This window comes from Neolamprologus brichardi, chromosome 2 (genome assembly GCF_056152115.1).
Source record: "Neolamprologus brichardi isolate AB-2024 chromosome 2, ASM5615211v1, whole genome shotgun sequence".
Lineage (NCBI taxonomy): Eukaryota > Metazoa > Chordata > Actinopteri > Cichliformes > Cichlidae > Neolamprologus > Neolamprologus brichardi.
Genome location: NC_142105.1, coordinates 14625001 through 14649900, shown reverse-complemented (window position 1 = coordinate 14649900; position 24900 = coordinate 14625001). Strand labels below are relative to the sequence as shown.

General features: G+C 44.0%; 4 protein-coding genes across 6 annotated transcripts in view; 1 reads left to right on the top strand and 3 right to left on the bottom strand.

Moving 5' to 3' along the window:
* mrnip (MRN complex interacting protein) lies at positions 1-4392 on the top strand. The gene is made up of 6 exons (XM_006781914.2): positions 1-115; positions 2132-2191; positions 2545-2651; positions 2737-2913; positions 3827-3881; positions 3994-4392. Exons 1-6 carry the CDS (start codon positions 56-58, stop codon positions 4273-4275), a joined length of 741 nt encoding a protein of 246 aa, XP_006781977.1. The 5' UTR covers positions 1-55; the 3' UTR covers positions 4276-4392.
* sqstm1 (sequestosome 1) lies at positions 4319-7049 on the bottom strand. The gene is made up of 8 exons (XM_006781913.3): positions 6660-7049; positions 6260-6355; positions 5852-6180; positions 5629-5773; positions 5313-5381; positions 5039-5175; positions 4720-4909; positions 4319-4635 (listed from the first exon to the last, which is right to left on the bottom strand). The coding sequence occupies exons 1-8, from the start codon at positions 6820-6822 to the stop codon at positions 4478-4480; spliced, it is 1287 nt and encodes a 428-aa protein (XP_006781976.1). The 5' UTR covers positions 6823-7049; the 3' UTR covers positions 4319-4477.
* An 827-nt stretch (positions 7050-7876) lies between these two features.
* Positions 7877-23229, bottom strand: rnf4 (ring finger protein 4). Of its 3 annotated transcripts, none has more exons than XM_006781916.3 (9): positions 22242-23229; positions 20562-20654; positions 20311-20452; positions 20169-20243; positions 19316-19404; positions 19187-19199; positions 18984-19095; positions 18850-18901; positions 7877-8244 (listed from the first exon to the last, which is right to left on the bottom strand). In XM_006781916.3, the coding sequence occupies exons 2-9, from the start codon at positions 20571-20573 to the stop codon at positions 8095-8097; spliced, it is 645 nt and encodes a 214-aa protein (XP_006781979.2). In that variant the 5' UTR covers positions 20574-20654; positions 22242-23229; the 3' UTR covers positions 7877-8094. The 3 variants fall into 3 exon arrangements, with proteins under 3 accessions (XP_006781979.2, XP_006781981.2, XP_035766035.1); XM_006781918.3 differs by having other exon boundaries at positions 20562-20645; XM_035910142.2 differs by lacking the exon at positions 20169-20243 and having other exon boundaries at positions 20562-20645.
* Positions 23230-23893: 664 nt separating this feature from the next.
* selenot2 (selenoprotein T, 2) overlaps positions 23894-24900 on the bottom strand; it is a 19089-nt gene continuing 18082 nt past the window's right edge. The window contains exons 5-6 of the mRNA XM_006781920.3: positions 24518-24647; positions 23894-24138 (exon numbers count right to left, since the gene is read on the bottom strand). Coding sequence (XP_006781983.2) covers positions 24526-24647 — 122 coding nt within the window. The 3' untranslated portion in view covers positions 23894-24138; positions 24518-24525. The remainder of the gene's footprint in view (positions 24139-24517; positions 24648-24900) is intronic.

Genomic DNA, 24900 nt, shown 5'->3' with positions numbered 1-24900 from the left:
CCCGCGAAAACTGAACAGTCCGGACGGACACCGGAAGCAACGGGACCGTGGGGCCATGGGTCAGGAGTTTCACGTCGTCAGGTGTTTCCGCTGTCAGAGCTTCCAGGTGCAACAGGTGAGAGCGGACAGCGTGAGGCTAACAAGGTTAGCATGCAGGTGCTTTTCTCAGGCTGGAGAACCCTGGGTAATCAGCGTATTTATTAGTAACGGAGCCGTTCTCAGACGGCTCACACTGATGTCACAGTGAACGCGCGCTGTTTATAACATGAAGTCATCATCAGTGATTGTGGACAAAACATTAGGCACCCGTATCCACGCTCACCTGTGTGATGCCAGAAAATCAAAGTCACCTGAGATGCTCCTGTGGCGCTGACACATGACGATATCCCAGCAGTTTTTTCAATTTATTTTTTTATTTTCAAACAAAATAACAATTAAAGCTCTTAATTTACATGTCAACAAAAAGTTACATACAGGTATAAGTGGTTAAGGACAAAGCAGTCGTCGAACAAAGAACATTTAAAGAACATTATAGGCCAGAAATACCATAAAGCAGCCAATAAAAATAATAATAAAAAAAGGATCCATAACTCGAAATTTCGAAGTCGAAATTTCAAGAAAATAAGTCGAAATTTCGAGAAAGATAACTCGAAATTTCGAGTTAAGTATCCTTTTTCTTTCTTTCTTTCTTTTTTAGTGGCGGAAACGGGCTTGCATAGGTAAGGTGACCTGTCATATAAAAGTAAAAAACAAAAGTACGCACATACAATCTAGCTACATCAATTAAAAAGCTGCATCAAAAATTCAAGTAAGGTGTGAGCTTTATTTAGGTTACACTTGTCTAATGAAGCCTTCCACAGCAGGATTTCATATTTAAAGCCAGCAAAAATCGGAGTAATTTCCAAGAAGCGACATTTGTGAATGAAAAAATTTGCGACTGTAAATAAGTTGTTAATCCCAAATTCTATTTTTTTTTTAATTTTTTGTTTGTCGGCCAAATAATAATAATTACTTGAAAGGTTAGAGAAGGGCAGTCAATATTTTTAGAGGTTAACCAGTACTGAAAACCATCCCAAAAAGATCTGGAACTTTCACATGAATAAAAAAAGATGCTCTGTAGTCTCAATATCAGTATTGCAGAAAGTGCGTGTTTGTATCTATATTGAATTTCTTCTGAAGATAGTCATTGGACAGATATATGGCATTTAAAATTTTAAAATGATTTTCTTTTGCTTTAGGTGGAATTGGAAAGATAGTCAAAAACTTATGAATTATAATCTCTAAATATTTTTTTTAGTTGAGAAGGGAAAAGTTGTTTGGTGAGAATTGTCCTTAAAAATCTATTATTGCGTGCCTTTCCTTTAAATTGGCGATCAACGATTATTAAGGACACAAATTATAGAGGAAGAATAGGTTAAACTGGCCAGCCATCTAAATCATTGCAGGGGGAATGGCTTTCACAACTTTAATTAATTTACTTTGAGTACATGATATGGCACATTTATCTATGAATTTGTTATATGTTAACATCCATTGAACCATCAATTGCTTCAAAATCAGTCGCATTCAAACCTCCTTCTTCAAATGACTTCACTATATCATTCTTCCTAATATAATGTTGCTTGTTTCTCCAAATGTAATTGAAATTAATTTGATTTATATTATTGATTAGGACCCGGCCCAAGTAGACCGCGAAGGCCGGGTCCTCCGAAGGATGCAGTCTACGTTTTGGGACACAGCTAGTGAGTGAATACTGTGAAAACCATTAGCGGGTGAATCAACACATAGTGTTGTCACTTGCACAAAGCACATGAAGATTACACTATGAAATAAGTTATCTAGAAGTTTGAATTAAATTGGGGACGCAGATAAGCTACACAAAAACACCACTGTGTGTTAGAACAGGAACAGGAAGTGATACTCTACCCCAGAGAGAGCGAACACCAAGTGACAGCGCCACCCTTACAGTGTAAACACTCCAACACTTTACATAGGCACATAGGCTAGGGCACTGATATTAACAGCTGATCGTTTATCAATAATTCTACAGATCACAATAACAATCACGGATAACAATCAGAAGATCAATATGAGGTCCATTTATTTCTTTGCCCTATGTTTTGTCTGACAGGTGAAGAAGGCGAGAAAGTGGAGCTGTAAACTGTGTGGAGAGAAACAGTCATTGCTGAAGGTCAGAATCTATCTGTCGCTTTATCAATAACAATGTCATCAATTCATGCTTTTATTTTTAAGTTCTAAACCTTATATTGATCTGTAATCATTAACAAACAGAAAGAAAACACCTGTCGACTCTGTTCACTCATACCCTACTGCTTTGAATAACCTTTATTGCTGTACTTTCTGTTCTCTGGCTAGTCTTCGTGGGTGTCACGCAGGATGGTTCATGGGTATCATTAATGTATAAACTGTGTTTCTTATCAATCAGAGGTCACATAAACAGCTCAGTGTGAGGATGTCATTGCATTCACCAGCCTGCTCTTAGTTTATCCTCTGACTGATCGATCTCATCTGATTGAACGGTAGGAGTTTGGGCGGGGCAATGCGGCAGACTGCAGACGTCACGTTCAGAAACTAAACGCCATGAGAGGAGCCATGATGGAGGAGCAAGAGCGCCGTTCTTGGTCACTATGGTAACCAGGTTTCAGTTCCACTGTGTGTTGTAGCCCCGCCCTCTTTTAACATCACCAGGTGTTCACAGGTCTTTCCCGTTTACAGGAAGCAGGAGCAGCAGGAGAAGCAGCAGGAGGACGAGGAGCAGACAGACGAACCGGTGAGCCGCTGGAGCAAATATTTGGACACACCTGAGGAGGTGGAGCAAGACGATGAGGCAGAGCCTGAGGAGAAGGATTTAGGAAATCGAAGGCAGCTCCATGGCATCAAGATGACTGACAGGTGAATGTTGACAGGTGTTGTTGGAGGCATCATCATCATCACAGGCATGAATGTTAGGGTAAGGAACTGTTGAATTAATTTAGGATCGTCTCTGATCCTCCGGCTCAACTTAGTTACTGAAAGATTTAAGTCAAGTCAGCTTTGTTTGTACAGCATGTTTAAAAGTTTTGGCCAGAACAGAGTGACGATAAAAGAAGAACTACAGGAACACCTGTACAAGCATCAGCTGGATAGTCATCTGGTAGATCTTCGGAGGATCCAGGTTTCAAGCCTCGCCATGATCCTGTCATTCAGGTCCTCTCACAGCTATCCTTCTTCCATCCCACTTGGGGCTTGGTACCCAATTTCAGCTTGTTGTCCTGGCTCAACCTTACCGTAGCATGTGTGTTGTACCCTAACATGTGAATGTTGGAACACTGAGCTTCTAGTTGTTTCAATTCAATAAGATTCAAGGAAACCATCTCCGCTGGGGTTAACGCCTTCATCTTTATCTGTGGGGTGGCTGTAGCTCAGGAGGTAGAGCAGGTCGTCTACTGATCGGAAGGTTGGTGGTTTGATCCTTGGCTCCTCCAGTCTGCATGCCAAGTATCCTTGGGCAAGATACTAACCCCAAGTTGCTCTCCGATGCATCCATCAGAGCGTGAATGTGTGAATGTTGTTAGAAAAGAGGCTTGTTGAAGCATGGGGTCGATGTGGAACTTGCTAAGGAGCATTAAACCAAATATCAGTGGAGGTTTGCGTACATATTTGAGCCTGTGTGGATCTGAGAAAATCCCACATAAATTCAGACTTGTTTTTAAAGACATTTGAAGGAACAGCAGTTCATTACTCATTCATGATGAGTGGCTCACAAAGAGTACTTAGAGTTCAGCATCACTAATCACACTGAAATCATCGCTTTGACCTGTGACAGGAAGAGGAAGCGAGCTGAGGAGGCAGGACCAGAGGATGTCCACACATCTGAACAGGTAAACAGAGCTGCTCACCTTCAGCGCTCAGACCCATGACCTTCAGACTGTGAGAAGAGCAGAATGCCTCCTCGTCATGTACTTGACCTTTAACCTTTGCTCTTCTCTGCAGCTAAACTGTATGAAACTCCAAACACCTTCAACCATAAACACCTGTAGCCCCACCCTCTTCACCACCAGGTGGGCTAATTTCCTCAGCCCTGACTCAAAGGTGCAGGAGGGGGAGAAGCCTGCAGTTGGTGAGTGGAGTCAGTCTTTAAGTGGTGTCGCTGCTCCCTCCTGCTCTGGAATAATCAGCAGGCCCCGCCCTCTTCTTCCTGTTACCTCCATGTTCGACAGCGGCGAGAACTTTAACTTTGACGACGACTTCCTTGTTAAACGTCTCCCGGAGTGATTGTGCATTTGTTTGTTTCTAAAAAGGAGACTCTGACAGACTGTGCTTTTCTTCATGCTTTTATTGCTCACACAGAAACGTTTACATGATGATCAATAAAGAGAACAGAAACACTGATTAATGGACAGTATTGATTAACATTCAGACAACAGAGCAGAAATAATCAGATGGATGTTGTGACATCGTGATGATATCATCAGTGCTAGTGTGGGCGGGGCTGCTTGGCATACTGGATGGCGTCCAGCGCAGCGCCGATGTCAAAGTTCTTGGCCTGAAGGAGGCGGGTGAGCCAGCCGCCTTCGTCAGTGAAGCCCATCGAGAGCATCGAGGCAAGCGACTCAACCAGGCGGGGGTCAGCCTCTGAGGGCAAAAGGTCAGAGGTCAGCAGGGTTTAGAGGTCAGTACTAACAGAACTAAAGTCACAGAGTGTGGACGCCAGCTTACCTTGAGGCAGGTGTGGGTACAGTGCCGCCTCCCTCAGCCCGCTGGGGCCCGCCTGCCCCTCAGACAGGGGCCCCTGCTCCTGGTTGTCGGGCCGCAGGGACTGCAGTTCACCTGTGGAGGGGTCGACCTCTTTGGAGCTCAGGTGGGTCCACTCCTCATCAGAGTCCTTGCTCACCTGAGGGTCACCACGCTAAAAGGTCACAGGAGATGTTAAAAGGGAGTTCTTCCTCCCTGCTGTCCCATCAGGATCAGCTGATTGTTCTTTCTTCTGATATTTACATCATGAAGCACTTTGAGGTTTTATAAAAATAAAAGTTACCTTTGCTCCTAGACTGGCCCCGCCCTCACTGCTCGTATGCTCCATCTCCTCATCGCCCTCACCCCCCCCACTCTGAGTAGGTGGGGTCACCTTGGTCCGTTGGCCCTCATGCTCCACGTCGATGTCCACATCGATACCTGTGTAAAACACACACACAACTTCCTGTTTTAGAGCCAGCTAGAGATGTTCACTCATCTCACATGCACAAACACAGTGACGTCATAGTCTTTACCTTACAGCATCAAACAACTGCTTAAATAAGACTGACACTCACCTAGTGGGCTCAACATGGCTGCCACGCCCTCGCCAATGTTCTTCAGGAAGTCCACGTTGGTCTGAGAGCCTGCAGGGAGAAATGAAAGATATTTTAAAATCACACAGATGTCACACAACATTATTTTAGTGCTGTGACAGGATGTTTAAAGGGCCACACAAACGCGGCTCTGATGTCATGACCATTCAGTCCGCACACGGTCTTTTTATTTTGAAATGTTGCTGCATTTTCCCTCTTGTACATCGCTTCCTGACCTTATCTGCTCTGATCTGACTTATTGATCAAGTATCACTTTAACCAAGATGGCAGAACTCACCAGAGGGGGTGTTGGCATCAGCAGCAGGTTTGGAAGGGCTAGACTCGTTCTGGTCCGGGTCGTTGTCCTGGTTCTGAGCCTGGTTCTGGTTCAGGTTCCACACGCAGTGTCTCATCCTCTTCATCCACTTCCCCCGAGGAAACCACTGAAAAACACAGCCTCACAGTCATGTTTTGAAGGGCCTGAACAGGACACCTGCAGACCTGCACCTGCTTAGACTCACCTGCAGTGGGTGCCAAATGGGCAGAAGAGCGTGCTCAGTGTGCTTCCCCTTAGCCTGGCAGGAGGAGCAGAGGTCGTAGTTCGGACACACTGAACACTTGAAGCGGGTCCCGATCACAGGGCCATCACAGCCATCACAGGTAACATTGGGGTGCATGGTGTAGGGTGGGGCCACGTGAGGAGGAGGTGGACCCATGTGTGGCCCATGGGGCGGGGCATGAGGACCTCCAGCATGGGGAGGTGGAGGACCTCCAGCAGGGGGAGGGGGAGGCCCAAAGGCAAAGGGAGGGAAGGCATGGAGAGGGAAGTCCCGTCTGTGCTCCTTCTTCTCTGTAAGAATGAAGCTTTATTAGCACAGCTGGACGACGGATACAGCGAGCAATAACATTTATACAAACCGCAAACATACCTCGGATGAAGAGGCGGAAGGTGGAGTCCTTCATGCACCCCAGACCCATCATGAGCTCATCATCAGAGGAGAAGGCCACCAGGTCCCCATCTTCATCTGCAACACCATCATCATCAATAGTCACACACTGGTGAACTACAAAGGCTGCAGGTGACTTTCTAATTACAGACTAACTTTGACGGTGTTTGTCCGTTTACATGACTATAAATAAAGATTAATTCGACAGCTGATTACGGTTTCATGTGTTTACAGGGAAACGGGTGAGTCTGGTCAGGTGAGTGTGCGCCTGCGCACTTACTCAGTTACGTCCCCACTCTCACAGTCACAACTTAAAACAATCAATAAGAATCCAGGAAGCGATCAGAGTGTAATTCCCTAATCTGAACCCCCGCGCGCTCACCTCGGTAAAACAGGTTGAAGTTGTTCAGGTTTCCAAACACGTCCGCAGTTTTCCTGCTCAGGTACTCGAAGCTGCAGGACACGTCCTGATCCACCGCGAACCTGCGGATCTCCTTCACCGCCTCGTCCTTCCCCAGCAGGTAGGCCTTAACAGTCACCGACATCCTGCCGCTGACACCGGGTACACCTGTGTCTCTGTACGCTGATCGTCAACCGGAGGCTGTGTGTATGTCTGCGTGTTGTTCGCTGATAGTCAACCGGAGGCCGGGTTTATGTCTATGTCCGCTGAGAGGTGTCCAGGTCCGGGAGTTGGTGAGTTTGTGACGCACTTTGAAATCTCTCGCTCTGCTTTATGTTTACTTCCGCGACAAACGTGGGAAACGACGTCTGTGACGTCAGGGAAGTAAACACAGATTTGGCCTTCTATTGGCTTTTTCTCAGAGTCCCGCCCACAGGACCAATGGCAATCGAGGAATGACTCAGCGGCTTTCCAATGAGGTACTTTCCCTGAGTCATGTGACTTGTTTAGAGTTCATAATAAAATATCGCAAAGTCATCGTTACAAGACGGTTTCAACACCTGATCACAGAGCAGGCTTTCGATATGAAACTAATTATCAATAAGCAGGCGGACTGATCAGAGCTCACAGCTGACGGGGTTTGGATTAATAAATCAATCATTCTGGCTCTGCTGCTTACTCTCCAATCAAAACCAAATATATGCTCATGGTCACGTGACTGAGGCGTTTTAAACCTGATCCTGAAATCTGGACAAAACCTTTCAACTGATAACTCAACCTTTATCTCTAAAAACACCAAGTAAACACTCAGGGACATTTTAAATAAAGTTTAAAACTTCAGAACGAGTGTCCAAGTTCTCAAGTCTGACTGATTTATTGATCTTTGACACATTTCATGTTTATTAAACTTAACTGTTTTTCTGTCAGCCTAGGCCAATCAGCAGCAACTCTTCAGTCAGCTGACTCTGAGTCACTGCAAACAGCAGACGGTGACGCAGAGTCACAAGTTAGTCTTGTGACTCTGCGATCCACTACCCATAATTCATCAGTGCAAGCACCCCGCCCCCCAACACACACACCACACACAGAGTCAGTGTGTGTGAGTACGAGTACTTCCTGTACTCTGATTACAGAATGAAATTGTACAGTATTATTCTCCACATTACTGCCGTAACTTTGTAGATCCATCAGCTGATCAATGAGTGAAACAAATCAAAATTTATTTCAGCTTTAACAAACAAATCAATACACATGAATCATTAATCCATAATGTTTACCAGCTATGACTGAACACTTTAATGTCCAAAGAGGCGCACACACAAAAAAGAAAAAAAAATACAATTCAGCAGCAAATAACACCAACATCATGGCCTGTGGTCCAATGGCAGCAGGACTCAGCTGTGGTCTCAGAGTGATGTCAGATGTACAGGGGGTGGTACTGGCGGTGAGTAAGTCTCTTCCTGCAGGTGGGACAGGTGTGTGATGATGTCAGAGAGTCTCTCAAACACTGACTGCAGAACACGTGACCACAACGGGTGGACACAACCAATCGGCTGCTCCCAACGATCTGCGAAAAAAAGAAAAAAGAAGCAAACAAAGAAATTAAAAAACAACACCACAAAACAAAAACAGCCAATCAGAGCAATGCACTCAAACGTCACTGTAATACTTTCAAAGTAAAACACAAAACCAGACTGAAACTTTCAAAATAAGAGTCAGCATATGTATGTTTATTGATTAGGTTCATTGATCAGTGGCCATGTGAATGTAATAAAGCCTGTATTTCATTACCCACAATGCCTCAGGAAGCACACATCTCATCAAGCATTGTGTTGGACTTGGTGTTCGCTCGCTCGCTCTGTGGTATAGTATCGCTTCCTGTTCCTGCTCAAACACAGTGGTGTTTCTGAGTAGCTTATTTGCTTAGCAGTTTAATTAACAACTTTTAAATACATTCTTTTTTCACAGTATAATCTTCACGCGCTTCATCCGAAGCACACTTTCTGTGTACTCACTACCTAATTTATAGTATTCACTCACTGTCTCTGTACTGTTTCGCTAGCTTAGCTCGTAGCCGACCCGTTAGCACCATGGCTACTTCACCTGTCCCTTCTGCACTTTCTTGCTCATTGTGTCAGATGTTTAGTTACTCCTCGGCCTCCTTTAGCAGTAATGATATCTGTAACAAATGTAGCATATTTGCAGCTCTGGAGGCCAGGATTACTGAGACTGGAGACTCGGCTTTGCACCCTTCTCTCACCCTTAGCTAGCCAGGCCCCTGTAGCTGGTGCAGCCGAAGATGGCGTAGGCCCCGCTAGCTGTTCCCCGGCAGATCCCAAGCATCTGGGGAAAGACGGCTGGGTAACGGTGAGGAGGAAGCGTAGTCCTAAACAGAAGCCCCAGGTACACCACCAACCCGTTCATTTGTCTAACTGTTTTTCCCCACTCGGTGACACACCCGCTGGGGGTCAAACTCTGGTAATTGGTGATTCTGTTCTCAGACATGTGAAGCTAGAGACACCGGCAACCATAGTCAATTGTCTTCCAGGGGCCAGAGCAGGCGACATTGAAGGAAATTTCTATCTGTTATTAATCTCTGTCTCTCTTCCACAGCATGTCTTTTATCCTGTCTTCCTTCTCTCACCCCAACCGGTCGCAGCAGATGGCCGCCCCTCCCTGAGCCTGGTTCTGCCGGAGGTTTCTTCCTGTTAAAAGGGAGTTTTTCCTTCCCACTGTCGCCAAAGTGCTTGCTCATAGGGGGTCATATGATTGTTGGGCTTTTCTCTGTATCTATGAAGCGCCTTGAGGCGACATTTGTTGTGATTTGGCGCTATATAAATAAAATTGAATTGAATTGAATTGAATTTAAAACTGCTGGCTAAGGGTAAACGTAAATTTAGTAAAATCATAATTCACGTCGGCAGTAATGACACCCGGTTACGCCAATCGGAGGTCACTAAAATCAATATTGAATCGGTGTGCAACTTTGCCAAAACAATGTCGGACTCTGTAGTTTTCTCTGGTCCCCTCCCCAATCAGACCAGGAGTGACATGTTTAGCCGCATGTTCTCCTTAAATTGCTGGCTGTCTGAGTGGTGTCTCAGAAACGATGTGGGCTTCATAGATAATTGGCAAACCTTCTGGAGGAAACCTGGTCTTGTTAGGAGAGATGGCATCCATCCCACTTTGGATGGAGCAGCTCTCATTTCTAGAAATATCGACAAATTTATTAAACCCCTCAAAATATGACTATCCAGAGTTGGGACCAGGAAGCAGAGTTGCAGTCTTACACGCCTCTCTGCAGCTTCTCTCCTCCTGCTACCCCCCCAAAAATCCATCTCCATAGAGACTGTGTCTGCTTCCAAAAAGACAAAAAACAAACTAAAAACCAGCAACAAACAACTTAAACATTTACAAAGAAAGAATAATACAGTATCCACATCTGAACCAAAGAGTAAAACAGTGAAATGTGGATTATTAAATATTAGGTCTCTCTTCCAAGTCTCTGTTAGTACATGACTTAATAATTGATCAACAAATTGATTTACTCTGCCTTACAGAAACCTGGTTGCAGCAGGATGATTATGTTAGTTTAAATGAATCAACACCCCCGAGTCATTCTAACTACCAGAAATCTCGAAGCACAGGTCAAGGGGGCGGTGTGGCAGCAATTTTTCACACCAGTCTATTAATTAATGAAAGACCAAGACAGACTTTTAATTCATTTGAAAGCCTGATGCTTAGCATTGTCCACCCCAGCTGTGAAACTCAGAAACCAGTCTTACTTGTTATCATCTATCATCTATTCCACCTGGGCCTAACACAGAGTTTCTGTCTGATTTCTCAGACTTTTTATCTGATTTAGTTCTGAGCTCAGATAAAATAATTATCGTGGGTGATTTTAACATCCATGTTGATGCTAAAAATGACAGCCTCAACATGGCATTTAATCTGTTGTTAGACTCATTTGGTTTCTCTCAAAATGTAAAAGAACCCACCACTTTAATCACACTCTAGATCTTGTTTTAACATATGGCATAGAAACTGAACATTTAACAGTGTTTCCTGAAAACCCTCTCCTGTCTGATCATTTCTTGATAACATTTACATTTACAATAATTGATTACGCAGCAGTGGAGAGTGGACTTTATCAAAGTAGATGTCTTTCTGAAAGCGCTGTAACTAAGTTTAAGAATATAATCCAGCCACTGTTATCATCGTCAATGCCCTGTACCAACACAGAGCAGAGCAGCTATCTGAACGCTACCCCAACAGAGGTCGATTATCTTGTTAATAATTTTACCTCCTCACTACGTACGACTCTGGATACTGTAGCTCCAGTGAAAACTAAGGTCTCTAATCAGAAGTACCTGACCCCGTGGTATAATTCTCAAACACGTACCCTAAAGCAGATGACTCGTAATCTGGAGAGGAAACGGCATGTCACAAATTTAGAGGATCATCATTTAGCCTGGAGAAATAGTTTGTTGCTTTATAAGAAAGCCCTCCGCAAAGCCAGAACAGCTTACTACTCATCACTGATTGAAGAAAATAAGAACAACCCCAGGTTTCTCTTCAGCACTGTAGCCAGGCTGACAAAAAGTCAGAGCTCTTTTGAGCCAACCATCCCTTTAACGTTAACTAGTGATGACTTCATGAACTTCTTCACAAATAAAATTTTTATAATTAGAGAAAAAATTACCAATAATCATCCCACAGATGTAATATTATCTACAGCTACTCTTAGTACCATTGATGTTAAGTTAGACTCTTTTTCTCCAATCGATCTTTCTGAGTTAACTTCAATAATTACTTCCTCCAAACCATCAACGTGTCTTTTAGACCCCATTCCTACAAAACTGCTCAAAGAAGTCCTGCCATTGATTAATTCTTCGATCTTATATATGATCAACCTATCTCTAATAATCGGCTATGTACCACAGGCCTTCAAGCTGGCTGCAGTTAAACCTTTACTCAAAAAGCATCTCTAGACCCAGCAGTCTTAGCTAATTATAGGCCAATCTCCAACCTTCCTTTCATATCAAAAATCCTTGAAAGAGTAGTTGTCAAACAGCTAACAGATCATCTGCAGAGGAATGGTTTATTTGAAGAGTTTCAGTCAGGTTTCAGAGTTCATCACAGCACAGAAACAGCTTTAGTGAAGGTTACAAATGATCTTCTTATGGCCTCTGACAGTGGACTCATCTCTGTGCTTGTCCTTCTTGACCTTAGTGCAGCATTCGATACTGTTGACCATAATATCCTATTAGAGCGATTAGAACATGCTGTAGGTATTACAGGTATTGCACTGCAGTGGTTTGTATCATATCTATCTAATAGACTCCAATTTGTGCATGTAAATGGAGAGTCCTCTTCACACACTGAGGTTAATTATGGAGTTCCACAGGGTTCAGTGCTAGGACCAATTCTGTTTACATTATACATGCTTCCCCTAGGCAGCATCATTAGAAGACATAGCATACATTTTCACTGCTATGCAGATGACACCCAGCTCTATCTGTCCATGAAGCCAGATAACACACACCAATTAGTTAAACTGCAGGAATGTCTTAAAGACATAAAGACTTGGATGGCCACTAACTTTCTGCTTCTTAACTCAGATAAAACTGAGGTCATTGTACTCGGCGCTGAAAAGCTTAGAAATATGGTATCTAACCAGATTCTTACTCTGGATGGCATTACCTTGGCCTCCAGTAACACTGTGAGGAACCTTGGAGTCATTTTTGACCAGGATATGTCCTTCAACGCACATATTAAACAAATATGTAAGACTGCGTTCTTCCATTTGCGCAACATCTCTAAAATTAGAAATATCCTGTCTCAGAGTGACGCTGAAAAACTAGTTCATGCATTTATTACTTCCAGGCTGGACTACTGCAATTCATTATTATCAGGATGTCCAAAAAACTCACTGAAAAGCCTTCAGTTAATCCAAAATGCTGCAGCAAGAGTACTGACAGGGACTAGAAAGAGAGAGCATATTTCTCCTGTTTTGGCTTCCCTTCATTGGCTTCCTGTTAAATCCAGAATTGAATTCAAAATCCTGCTCCTCACATACAAGGTCTTAAATAATCAGGCCCCATCTTATCTTAATGACCTTGTAGTACCATATCACCCTATTAGAGCACTTCGCTCCCGCTCTGCAGGCCTACTTGTTGTTCCTAGAGTATTTAAAAGTAGAATGGGAGGGAGAGCCTTCAGTTTTCAGGCCCCTCTTCTGTGGAACCAGCTTCCAGTTTGGATTCGGGAGACAGACACTATCTCTACTTTTAAGATTAGGCTTAAAACTTTACTTTTTGCTAAAGCATATAGTTAGGGCTGGACCAGGTGACCCTGAATCCTCCCTTAGTTATGCTGCAATAGATGTAGGCTGCCGGGGGATACCCATGATGCATTGAGTTTTTCCTTTCCAGTCACCTTTCTCACTCACTATGTGTTAATAGACCTCTCTGTATTGAATCATATCTGTTATTAACCTCTGTCTCTCTTCCACAGCATGTCTTTTATCCTGTCTTCCTTCTCTCACCCCAACCGGTCGCAGCAGATGGCCGCCCCTCCCTGAGCCTGGTTCTGCCGGAGGTTTCTTCCTGTTAAAAGGGAGTTTTTCCTTCCCACTGTCGCCAAAGTGCTTGCTCATAGGGGGTCATATGATTGTTGGGCTTTTCTCTGTATCTATGAAGCGCCTTGAGGCGACATTTGTTGTGATTTGGTGCTATATAAATAAAATTGAATTGGACTATTTTTAGGCACACTCGAGTCACCAACACCAATTTGTTCTGAGCACGCTCACACTGAAGGAAACGTCCTCTGCATTAAATCAGCAGCGAGCTGAGGGCTGTAAAGTCGATCTTGAAGGTTACTCAGAGCTCACACTAGCTGTGTCCCAATTCTTAGGCCGCATCCTTTGGGGGACCCGGGCTTCGTGGTCTACGTGAGCTGGGTCCTCCGAAGATAGAGAAGGCCAGAAGTGAGAGGCTGTGAAATGAGACGATCTAGCCTTCAGATTTGTGTCACCAGCCATCTCGATGGGCATGAATAAACTAGCCATCTGCTCCTTGCTATCTAAAATATAACAGGACACTGGAGTAAATTCTCAATCATCTCGACCATCTTCTGTATGGACAGCAAAGGAAGAATTTCATTGCACAGAGAAAAGCTATTTCTTCTGCACACATGACAATAAACACTTTGGATCTTGAATCTTGCACTTTGTTTAATCAGTTTTCTGTTTGACGTTTATTCAGCTGTGTGAAAACCCCAGAGGAACCCTCCCGATGGATTAATAAAAGTTTTATTTTATCTAATCTAATAACTTTAATCTCAGCTAAACCGATTTACTTAGGAACAAATAAAACAGTGAAAAAGCCAAACAATAACATTTAAGTTATCTGAGTGACTTATATATAGGGATGGGTATCGTTTAGGTTTTATCCGATACCGGTGCCAAACCGGTACTTTTGAAACGGTGCCGGTGCTTAAACGGTGCTCAAACCAGTGCTTAAAGAATGGAGAACACAAAATTGGTCCAAAAACCTCTCATGTTCAGCTGTTTTTTTGTAAAAAGATAACAATGTTAGCCTTTTCTACAGCTATGGGGCATATATGGTATCACTCTTGGCTGGAAGCAGTACTTAATCAATGGAAAAAAGACAAACTTTGTCCAAAAACCTCTCATGTTTAACCGTTTTCCACTTTTTCTTTGGTCATTTTAGCCTTTTTGGCCAGGGTGAAGGGAGTATCTGCCATGAAACAAGAAGACAGCCGCATGTAGCAATGATGGTGTTTGCTAGTTCACCTTACTGTATTAATTTAATAATGTGGTTAGCCTACTCAAAGTAAATTACAGACGAACAACATTAAGCTACTCATGCAGAGAAGAACGGCTGCTGCTGCCATCATCACTTCTGCTACACTGGCAGGGCTAGGGGCCAGGACTCTACTCTTCGGGTTTTTGGGGGATGTTGCTAACTCCAGGTCCGATAACAGGCACCACACCCGCAGTAGATGTGCACGGAGTGAGGTCTCGCAGCAAGCTATCAAATACGGTGCATTTCTCGGCTTTTAAAAAAAAAAAACAAAAAAAAAAAAAACACGCTATGCGTCGCCAGGTGTTTCATCGGATTTGAGGTGTTACCTCCTTTGACAGTATCACAGTATCAGCTTAAAGCACTTGTTGCAGGCTGTTGAGTTTGCATATTTTGCTGTGAAGTACAGCCAGACTTTTGACCGCTTCGCCTGGGGCATTTTTAATCTGTAGCTCTGCTGTAAAAGAACGTACGAACCTGGGCCCGCCTACTATCCTCGGAAACGTAAAATGATTGGCTAGAATTCAATTCAATTCAATTCAATTTTATTTATATAGCGCCAAATCACAACAAATGTTGCCTCAAGGCGCTTCATAGATACAGAGAAAAGCCCAACAATCATATGACCCCCTATGAGCAAGCACTTTGGCGACAGTGGGAAGGAAAAACTCCCTTTTAACAGGAAGAAACCTCCGGCAGAACCAGGCTCAGGGAGGGGCGGCCATCTGCTGCGACCGGTTGGGGTGAGAGAAGGAAGACAGGATAAAAGACATGCTGTGGAAGAGAGACAGAGATTAATAACAGATATAATTCAATACAGAGAGGTCTATTAACACATAGTGAGTGAGAAAGGTGACTGGAAAGGAAAAACTCAATGCATCATGGGAATCCCCCGGCAGCCTACATCTATTGCAGCATAACTAAGGGAGGATTCAGGGTCACCTGGTCCAGCCCTAACTATATGCTTTAGCAAAAAGTAAAGTTTTAAGCCTAATCTTAAAAGTAGAGATAGTGTCTGTCTCCCGAATCCAAACTGGAAGCTGGTTCCACAGAAGAGGGGCCTGAAAACTGAAGGCTCTCCCTCCCATTCTACTTTTAAATACTCTAGGAACAACAAGTAGGCCTGCAGAGCGGGAGCGAAGTGCTCTAATAGGGTGATATGGTACTACAAGGTCATTAAGATAAGATGGGGCCTGATTATTTAAGACCTTGTATGTGAGGAGCAGGATTTTGAATTCAATTCTGGATTTAACAGGAAGCCAATGAAGGGAAGCCAAAACAGGAGAAATATGCTCTCTCTTTCTAGTCCCTGTCAGTACTCTTGCTGCAGCATTTTGGATTAACTGAAGGCTTTTCAGTGAGTTTTTTGGACATCCTGATAATAATGAATTGCAGTAGTCCAGCCTGGAAGTAATAAATGCATGAACTAGTTTTTCAGCGTCACTCTGAGACAGGATATTTCTAATTTTAGAGATGTTGCGCAAATGGAAGAACGCAGTCTTACATATTTGTTTAATATGTGCGTTGAAGGACATATCCTGGTCAAAAATGACTCCAAGGTTCCTCACAGTGTTACTGGAGGCCAAGGTAATGTCATCCAGAGTAAGAATCTGGTTAGATACCATATTTCTAAGCTTTTCAGCGCCGAGTACAATGACCTCAGTTTTATCTGAGTTAAGAAGCAGAAAGTTAGTGGCCATCCAAGTCTTTATGTCTTTAAGACATTCCTGCAGTTTAACTAATTGGTGTGTGTTATCTGGCTTCATGGACAGATAGAGCTGGGTGTCATCTGCATAGCAGTGAAAATGTATGCTATGTCTTCTAATGATGCTGCCTAGGGGAAGCATGTATAATGTAAACAGAATTGGTCCTAGCACTGAACCCTGTGGAACTCCATAATTAACCTCAGTGTGTGAAGAGGACTCTCCATTTACATGCACAAATTGGAGTCTATTAGATAGATATGATACAAACCACTGCAGTGCAATACCTGTAATACCTACAGCATGTTCTAATCGCTCTAATAGGATATTATGGTCAACAGTATCGAATGCTGCACTAAGGTCAAGAAGGACAAGCACAGAGATGAGTCCACTGTCAGAGGCCATAAGAAGATCATTTGTAACCTTCACTAAAGCTGTTTCTGTGCTGTGATGAACTCTGAAACCTGACTGAAACTCTTCAAATAAACCATTCCTCTGCAGATGATCTGTTAGCTGTTTGACAACTACTCTTTCAAGGATTTTTGATATGAAAGGAAGGTTGGAGATTGGCCTATAATTAGCTAAGACTGCTGGGTCTAGAGATGGCTTTTTGAGTAAAGGTTTAACTGCAGCCACCTTGAAGGCCTGTGGTACATAGCCGATTATTAGAGATAGGTTGATCATATAGAAGATCGAAGAATTAATCAATGGCAGGACTTCTTTGAGCAGTTTTGTAGGAATGGGGTCTAAAAGACACGTTGATGGTTTGGAGGAAGTAATTATTGAAGTTAACTCAGAAAGATTAATTGGAGAAAAAGAGTCTAAAGTGTATGACATCTCAGGAAAAAAAAGCACCGAAATGTGCGCTGCTTTTCGGTGTGGTTACTACCGTTTATGTCAGAACCAGTGCCATCATGGCACCGGATACCGGTACCCATCCCTCATATTATACACATATACACGTGTATACACGCACGCACACGTGTATACACGCACGCACGCACACACCATGTTTAACCTGAGAAGCCAAAGACGGCGGCAGGTCTGATAACGATGTGCCGGGTGTCCGCTATTCTCTAGTGAGCCTCAACCTCCCGGCTAGCGGGTAACAGACATCTCCAAAAACGTTGCACTTTTGCAAATATGCGATATCTTGATAAAGCAGATATTTGAACTTTACACAGCTACTTTCTCGCCTGAAAATATTTTAAAAGTTTATTTTGTGACCCAGAAAGATTAATAAGAGTAATATTAAAACTAAGTAGCGGCCGCCATTATTGGCAACTGGAATTGACTGGGCCGCGATATGAATTCTGGGATACAGTGGGCCACGAAGGACACACCCAACCCATCCTTCAAAATCTGGGAAAATGAAGGACGCATTTGGAGGAGCCTTCAATTTGGGACAGCCTACCTCACGTCGTTCAAATTCCGCCTCAGGAGGATACGGCCTAGGTTTTGGGACACAGCTAGTGAATGCTGCTCGGTTTGCAGTCCTGAATATCACGGCGCAAGCAGGATTCACTGCACTGTTAATGTTAACTATGTTATATTGCTGCCTCTGTTCGGTGGTGTCGAGCCAAACGGACTTTAACGTGTGTTTGAACGAGCCGACTTCACTCATTAAGCTGAAAGAAAGATGCTTTAATCACAGCAGTCACATGTGTCCACTGTACCATCTGGGAACTCTTCTTGTTTAGCACTCGTAATAACACAAACACTAAATCCTCCTTCTCTTGTGCTGTTGTGTAGCAGTGTGAGACTGTCACCTGTCTGTCTGTCCTGCACTCTCTCTCCGTTTCTTTCTCTCTGATTGTGTAATAAAAGTATGAACATGTATTTATAAGTTTGAATCCTGCAGCTTATCACACATTTGGCTTCCATGTGTGACAACTGCAAGTGTCCAGAGTGAGGACAGACTGAGGGACCCACTGCTGCACATCATCTGTGAGGCTTTGCACCCCTGATGATCCACCAGGACAAACTCAGCAGTGTGTGAGGAAGAGGAGGAGGAGGAAGAGCCAGCAGCAGCTGACAGATGGAGAGAATAGACAGACTGTTCCCTGTTTGTGAAGGACTGCTAGAAAAGTTTAACATAACTAACTGTCTGTCCTGAATCATGAGTCTTATTAGGTAATGTTCAAATAATTTTATCATTCCAGTGTTTTCAGTGTGTGAGAAAGTACTCAGGGCCTTCAAGTTACACACTATGAAAGGCAGCAACAAGTTTAATATTCAGAAACCTAAAGTAGGTATCAGAAGCAGAATGGAGCTAAAAATAAATGTTTGTTTCAGTTCTATGAAGCTTTGAGTATTTTGGATTAGTAGTACTGCTGTGTTTGTTGCATCATATTGTTGTAATTGTTTATACGCTTTATATATTCTGAGGTAAGTTGATCTATAGTGTTACATCATATTCTATAGGGATGTTATGTTTGTAGACTTTCTGAGCACGCTCACCCTGAAGGAAGCGTCCTCGGAGCTCACACTGAGCATGTGCAGCAGGATAAAGAAAGAACCTCGCTGCTGGCACTCTGTGTCAATAAAGTTCATTTTTCTGCTTTATTCATGCTGAACAGTCCACACACACACACACACACACACACACACACACACACACACACACACACACACACGACTGACCTCTGAGTATCCGTCCAGACACACAGGACAGCTGATTGTCCCTGGAGTTGACCTGAAACACAAAAACATTTGAGTGAGGTCACTGACAGGGTCAGTGTATCACCTGCATAAGTGTGTAGGGGTTGGTGTATCACCTGGAGGTGTTTGTCGGTGGCAGGAGGGTGGCACTGAGGACGGGGGGTGTGTCTTCATCTTCATCGCTGCTAACAAGATAACTCTGTACAGGTGGTCTCCAGTTCTGAGAACCTGAGTGAAAACAGTCACACAGGCATTAGACCGCTTCCTTAGTGAGAGCTCAGGCCTCAATCTAGTCTTTGGAACACAAAGTCTGACTTACCCTCATCCACCAGCTGAAGTTGTGGATACAGCAGGAAAAACAAAAAAAAACAAACACAGAAGAAGAATTAGACATTAGCACACTTCCTCTGTGTGTGTGTGTGTGTGTGAGTGAGAGAGAGAGAGTTACCAGCACAGAGTCATTGTTGGTAGTCAGGTCGACCACAGCAGCTTCTGCTCCACTCTCACAGGTGAGATCCACGACCACCTCCTCCTCACCTGAATACACACAACCACAAACTCAGATTCGTGTAGATGCTCTGCCCACACTTACACAGAGGGGAGGAGCCTGTGTTAGCCTGACATGCGGCACCGTCTCCATCCAACGGTGTCACAGCGTGGCGATGAAATGGATTCACTGTACGCCTGCATCAGTCAGATAATTTTAAAAAAAAAAGAAAAGAAAAAAAAAAAGGAGGCGAGCAGTCCAAGCGAAGCAGATGAGAAGATTCAACCATTCATCATTCTCAACGTTACCCAACATCAGTGATGTAACGCGGCTCCATCTTTACGATCAAAGTGTTTCATCTCCAAGTCTGGTGATTTTATCGATAACCAATAATCAGGTAAACAGATCGAGATAAATGGGCATGAACACTGTCAAACATCTGGATTCTTGTGGCCAGCTTGTGGTTCTTAATACCCAAAGTGGCTCCATTTGGCGGTGCCCAGCACGAACGACTTTAAGGAGCAGAGAGGTCCCCCACAGAGCTGTGACTGTCCCGTTTTTGGTCACCTGTGTGTCAGACGTGTGGTCGCGAGTTTCAGGTGTTAAAGTTAAGTGTTAATCACACCTCTGATGAATTTCTAACTGTCAGGTGGATTTTGTTTCCTCTGGGCTGCAGGTGTGTCAGTGATCAGGAGACACCAGGAAACCCACTGACTGTATTTTCAGGTGTGGGAGGTCACCTTCAGCAAACAGCTCACCTGCTACTTACATCGGTTCCAGTGAGGTCTGAACATGTTTTTCCCTTCAGTTTTACCTCGAAAAGAAGCAGCTCTCTGATTGGCCAAGAGGTTGAGTGTGTCTAGATGAGTCAGGTCTGGTCTGAAAACACCTGTAGATGCAGGCCTATCAATGACTGTTCGATCAGTCGGAAACTGAGTGTACTGATCGGGACTGACCGTCCATCACATCAATGGTCTCTGTTGGGGGGGTGGGATCACTGTCGGCGTTCGCCGTCCTCCTGGTACTCGCAGCTCTCCTGCTCTTGGCATTGTGTCTAGAAACCGGAGGACTTTGTGTGCTCCGCCTCTTCCTCTGAACCTGAAAACAGAACAGCAGGAGGTGGAGCTTAACACACTTGACCAAGTAAACACCAGCTGACAGTGTGACAGCTGAACAGGTTAAACCACAGAAGAAGAAGATGACTTACAGAGCTGCTCATCTCTGACTTAATGATTCACCTTCACGGCACAGGTGAGGATGGAGACCAGAGAAACAGCTCAGGTACCTGCACCTGTAACAGCTGGAGTGTTATTGATTGTCAGTTTTAGACATGAATCAGTCTGCTTTGATCCACCTGTGACGATACCCTGCAGCCAATCAGTAACAACCCTCGGTAATTCTTTTAATGAATCCATGCTGTGAGATTTAAGAAAATAAAACTAAATAAACATGGAAGAACAGAGTCCCACACGTTTCATACACACCTCAGCCAGGTGTGTATGAATCCATCTGATCCTTGTTCATAGGGGAACAGGTATCTTGCTTCCTTTAGCATAAGAGATGCTGGAGCATCCTTTATGAAAGGGGAGGGGAAAAAACATCTGACTACGCATGAAAACAAACATGACCAAAGTGGATCATGTAAATGTTCCTTCTGACTCCATTTTCCATTTCATCCATACCCCGCTGATAGATTTATAGTTTTGAACAGCAGCGGTTAAACTCACAGCTGAGCATCACACTGCTGGAATAAAAACTACTTCCTGTTGAGGTACTGTTGCACAAAGAATGCTGTACGAGCTAAAATTATGATCTATATCAGGGGTAGGCAACTCCAGGCCTCGAGTGCCGGTGTCCTGCAGGTTTTAGATGTGTCCTTGATCAAACACAGCTGATTCAAATGGCTAAATTACCTCCTCAACATGTCTTGAAGTTCTCCAGGGGTCTGGTAATGAACTAATCATTTGATTCAGGTGTGTTGACCCAGGGTGAGATCTAAAACCTGCAGGACACCGGCACTCGAGGCCTGGCATTGCCTACCCCTGATCTATATGAACAAAGTATGCTCAAAGTTCTGTATGATCAGTGTTCATTAATGATGTCCTTTGTTGTTGTACTGTAGGGTTTGTGTTTACTTCAGGTCAGCTGGAATCAGTGGTGATAGAGGAAATTTAATGCAGTCGCAGAATTCCTCCTCAAAAGGTGCTGCGACAGCAGCATCTGGATATTATATGCAATGGGACAAATTTACTCTGTGAGGTAGCAGAAGCAGCTGAATTAGTGACTCCCAAGGAGGAAGCGTGAAGGCTGCTAACCAAAATAACCCAGCGCAAACTCAGGTTTTACTCTTTTTTTTTCTCTAAAAACAGCGATGGAATTTAGATAAAAGAGATCTGGATGAAAGAAAATAAATCTGTAGTCCATGTTCTGCAGTGTCACGCTGTTAAAAGAAACGAGTGTGAGGCCGTTCCTTTCCTCAGCGTACGTCTCCTACCCACCTTTCCTTTACCTCAATGATCCTTCCACCGAGGGCAAGTAAAAGAGGTTAGGAAAAGGAAACAGGAGGGACCTTTGAAACTCGCACCTTTTCTCCGTACCAGAAGCTGCTTCGTCTCTGTTCAGAAAGTCAAGAGTTCCTAATCTGAGCCTGATGCATAAAGCCAGGACCAGCTAAACTCGTGGAGCTACAGGGATCACACTAAGGTCACCAGGAGCCGAAAGAAACGCTTCTGGTGACCCAGTGACCCTGCTGTCACCGATGATGATGGAGTTTTATCTTTACAAGAATTAGAAACACGGCCTGGCTCTTCAAGATTTAAACAGTAGATTCAGACGCACCGATACTTTAAACGTGACATGTGTGCAGTTGAGCTTAAACTTTACTTACTGTTAGCAATAAACTGTTAGCTTCCGCTGTCACCGTCACTGCTCCTCTTAGCAGTTCACTTTTAGTCGTTAGCACCTCTCTCTTCGTCACTGTGGTTCCTACCGTTAGCGTGAAGCTCGCGTGTGTGTCAGCGACAGATTTCCGGCCTCAAACATTTTAGTAGAGTAAAAAAAATAATTAAGTCGAATAAACGTACTGCAGAGGCTACCGTTAGCTACTGTTCGTCTCACAGCCGCTTCTTTTGTACCGGAAGTGTTCAGAAACGCCGGCTCAATGGCGCCCCCTGCTGCCTCACGCGTGCATCGCAGCGTCCACTGATTGAAGGGAAGACCTTTTTGTATATCTTTATGGTTTTGTTTACAGTTTATTTTATGTACTCAGACTGAACTACCTGACATGTACTTCAAAGTACTCCAGTAAAAGTACTGTGTGGTTACTGCAGGGAAAAAGGCTATAAAAAAACAGGACATTCAAATGAAACTGTTTAAATAACTCAGTCAGTCGCTGAAATCAAACTATATTCACCTCAAAGTTACATTGGATTGGATTAGTAACACCTGAAAGGAGAACGTGACCTGGGACATTTATCTTGTTTTATTTTAAACATGACTGTATTTATTTTGTTTGTAGTTACTGATGAGGATACTAAAACTCAGAGACACAAGGAACCTTTCCACTGTGTCAAGCCCGACCCGCTCAGTCTACCTGAACCATTGAAACTCAGATGTAGGAAAATCCAGACCCGTCACAAAGAGCCTGGAGATGAACCTTCACATTTCAGATGATTCATGTCTCCAAACAGGAAGTGATGATCAGCTCACATCATCACCACATGCCTGCTCCACCTTTGTGGCCTCTTTGGATTCAGTGCAGAAATGACCTCATTTCACCACTTTTAATGTCATCTGATAAAAAAGGTGACAAAAAAAGGAGCATTTGTGGAGTTTGTTGCTCTGTGGACTCAGTAACACTGTGATGGAAACAGCGTCCATGAGACAGATCATATTCCCATCCACAAACTAAACTCACTTCACCTCACTGATGTTGGCATGTTCCAGCAGGTCACATAAATGAGAACAGGTGAAACTGTCCTCATTAGACATAAAAACTGTAAAATGAAAAAACCCCAAAATCATTCTGCTACGTTCCTGCTGCAGACGCAATCTAGAGCAGGGGTGGGGAACTCCAGGCCTCAACGTCCTGCAGGTTTTAGACGTGTCTGCTGATTTAAATGGCTAAATGACCTCAACATGTCTTGAAGTTCTCCAGAGGCCTGTTAATGAAGTAATCATTTGATTCAGGTGTACCAAGATCTAAAACCTGCAGCCCCTCGAGGCCTGGAGTTCCTACCCCCTCCCAGACTTTCTGTGACTGAAGTAAAAATGAAGCCATGTGAATCCTGCCTGATCACAGCAAGCCTCTGACGAGGTCCTGACAGGAATCAGTTGTGTCAGTCATACCTATCTATCACCTGAGTTTGTCAGCCATCTTCAAGGTTTCTTTTCCTGGAGTGAAAGTGCATTGCTATGAATTCTGGGATGTCATGGCTGCTTCTATGGTCATAAATGAGCCACACTGAAAACATGCTGTGAATAAAAGGCTCGATCTGCATGCACATGTGCATTTACCTGCAAAACCACAAACAGGCAGGAAACAGAACTGAACATTTTATTTTCACAATAAAAGCTTCACACAAACAGCCATCTACTTCCTGTCTACATGCTAATTAGCACAAGGCTGCCAGCAGTGCTTTCTGGTATTGTAGTGCTGAAGGTGAGCCGGTGCAGAGGGAGTGCTCAGTTCATGGCGAGGAACATCCAGCCGGGCCCTTCAGAATATGTTTTAAGGCCCGCCCTTCATGAACGCCATCAGGAGAATGCCTAGCAAGCCGGAGCAACTGGACACAGAACAGGTAATGAGAGAGAGACACACCTGAATACAGCACAGCTGAGACCATCTCACAAAACATACTCCCTGAAGCACTTAAAGAAATGTTTCTTTCTGTAAATCAAACTCTGGCCCCGCCTCTGCCTCACCTGTCTCGGTGTCACACCCATCTCTGGACTGACTGGGCCGAATTTTTCTTCCTCTTAAATTGACTAAATTCAGTCTTTGGAGTCACAGGTGAGTCTGTACCTGTCAGGTGTTTCTCCGTGCATCAGTACAAGGAAAATCTAACAGATAGGTTAAGCTGATAATCTGATCGCACCTGCCGAGTTCACACAAACTTCCTGTGAGTCTCGTCACTGTGTGCAGTTAACTTGATGTGCATTCACCTGCAGCTCTAAGTGGAGGTGAAGGTCATGTGATCCACCTGGTTCATCTTCATGTGGTTGTCGAGGATCTGAAACATTTCCTGGATGTTTGGGACGTAACCAGACTGAAGCTTCGACCACAGGGGCACATCTGAGGGGACAACAGAAAGCGTTACACCAGGAAATGAGGTCAGAGGAATGTCCCTACCTGATCTCCACAAGGAAACCTGGGAGTGTTTGTACAGTTCAAAAATGACCTCTCACCTCCTGTTTAGGAGAAGGTAACTCAGACTCGTATGGTGAAACTACAACATCCAGAGGCAGGCCGCAGCTCTTACTTCCCCTTGTGTTCTGAGCTCGTCATCATCCACAGTTTTAAAGAGGCAGGCAGCACGATTCATTGA

Coding starts and splice junctions, on each gene's coding strand:
- sqstm1 (XM_006781913.3), bottom strand. CDS start 6,822: ATGTCGGTGACTGTTAAGGCCTACCTGCTGGGGAAGGACGAGGCGGTG. Junction 6,181..6,259: donor CTTCCGCCTCTTCATCCGAG/GTATGTTTGCGG, acceptor TCATTCTTACAG/AGAAGAAGGAGCACAGACGG. Junction 5,774..5,851: donor CCATTTGGCACCCACTGCAG/GTGAGTCTAAGC, acceptor TGTGTTTTTCAG/TGGTTTCCTCGGGGGAAGTG.
- rnf4 (XM_006781916.3), bottom strand. Junction 20,244..20,310: donor GACCATTGATGTGATGGACG/GTCAGTCCCGAT, acceptor CTGCATCTACAG/GTGTTTTCAGACCAGACCTG. Junction 18,902..18,983: donor CCACCGACAAACACCTCCAG/GTGATACACCAA, acceptor TTTGTGTTTCAG/GTCAACTCCAGGGACAATCA.
- mrnip (XM_006781914.2), top strand. CDS start 56: ATGGGTCAGGAGTTTCACGTCGTCAGGTGTTTCCGCTGTCAGAGCTTC. Junction 2,652..2,736: donor CGCCGTTCTTGGTCACTATG/GTAACCAGGTTT, acceptor TCCCGTTTACAG/GAAGCAGGAGCAGCAGGAGA. Junction 3,882..3,993: donor ATGTCCACACATCTGAACAG/GTAAACAGAGCT, acceptor TCTTCTCTGCAG/CTAAACTGTATGAAACTCCA.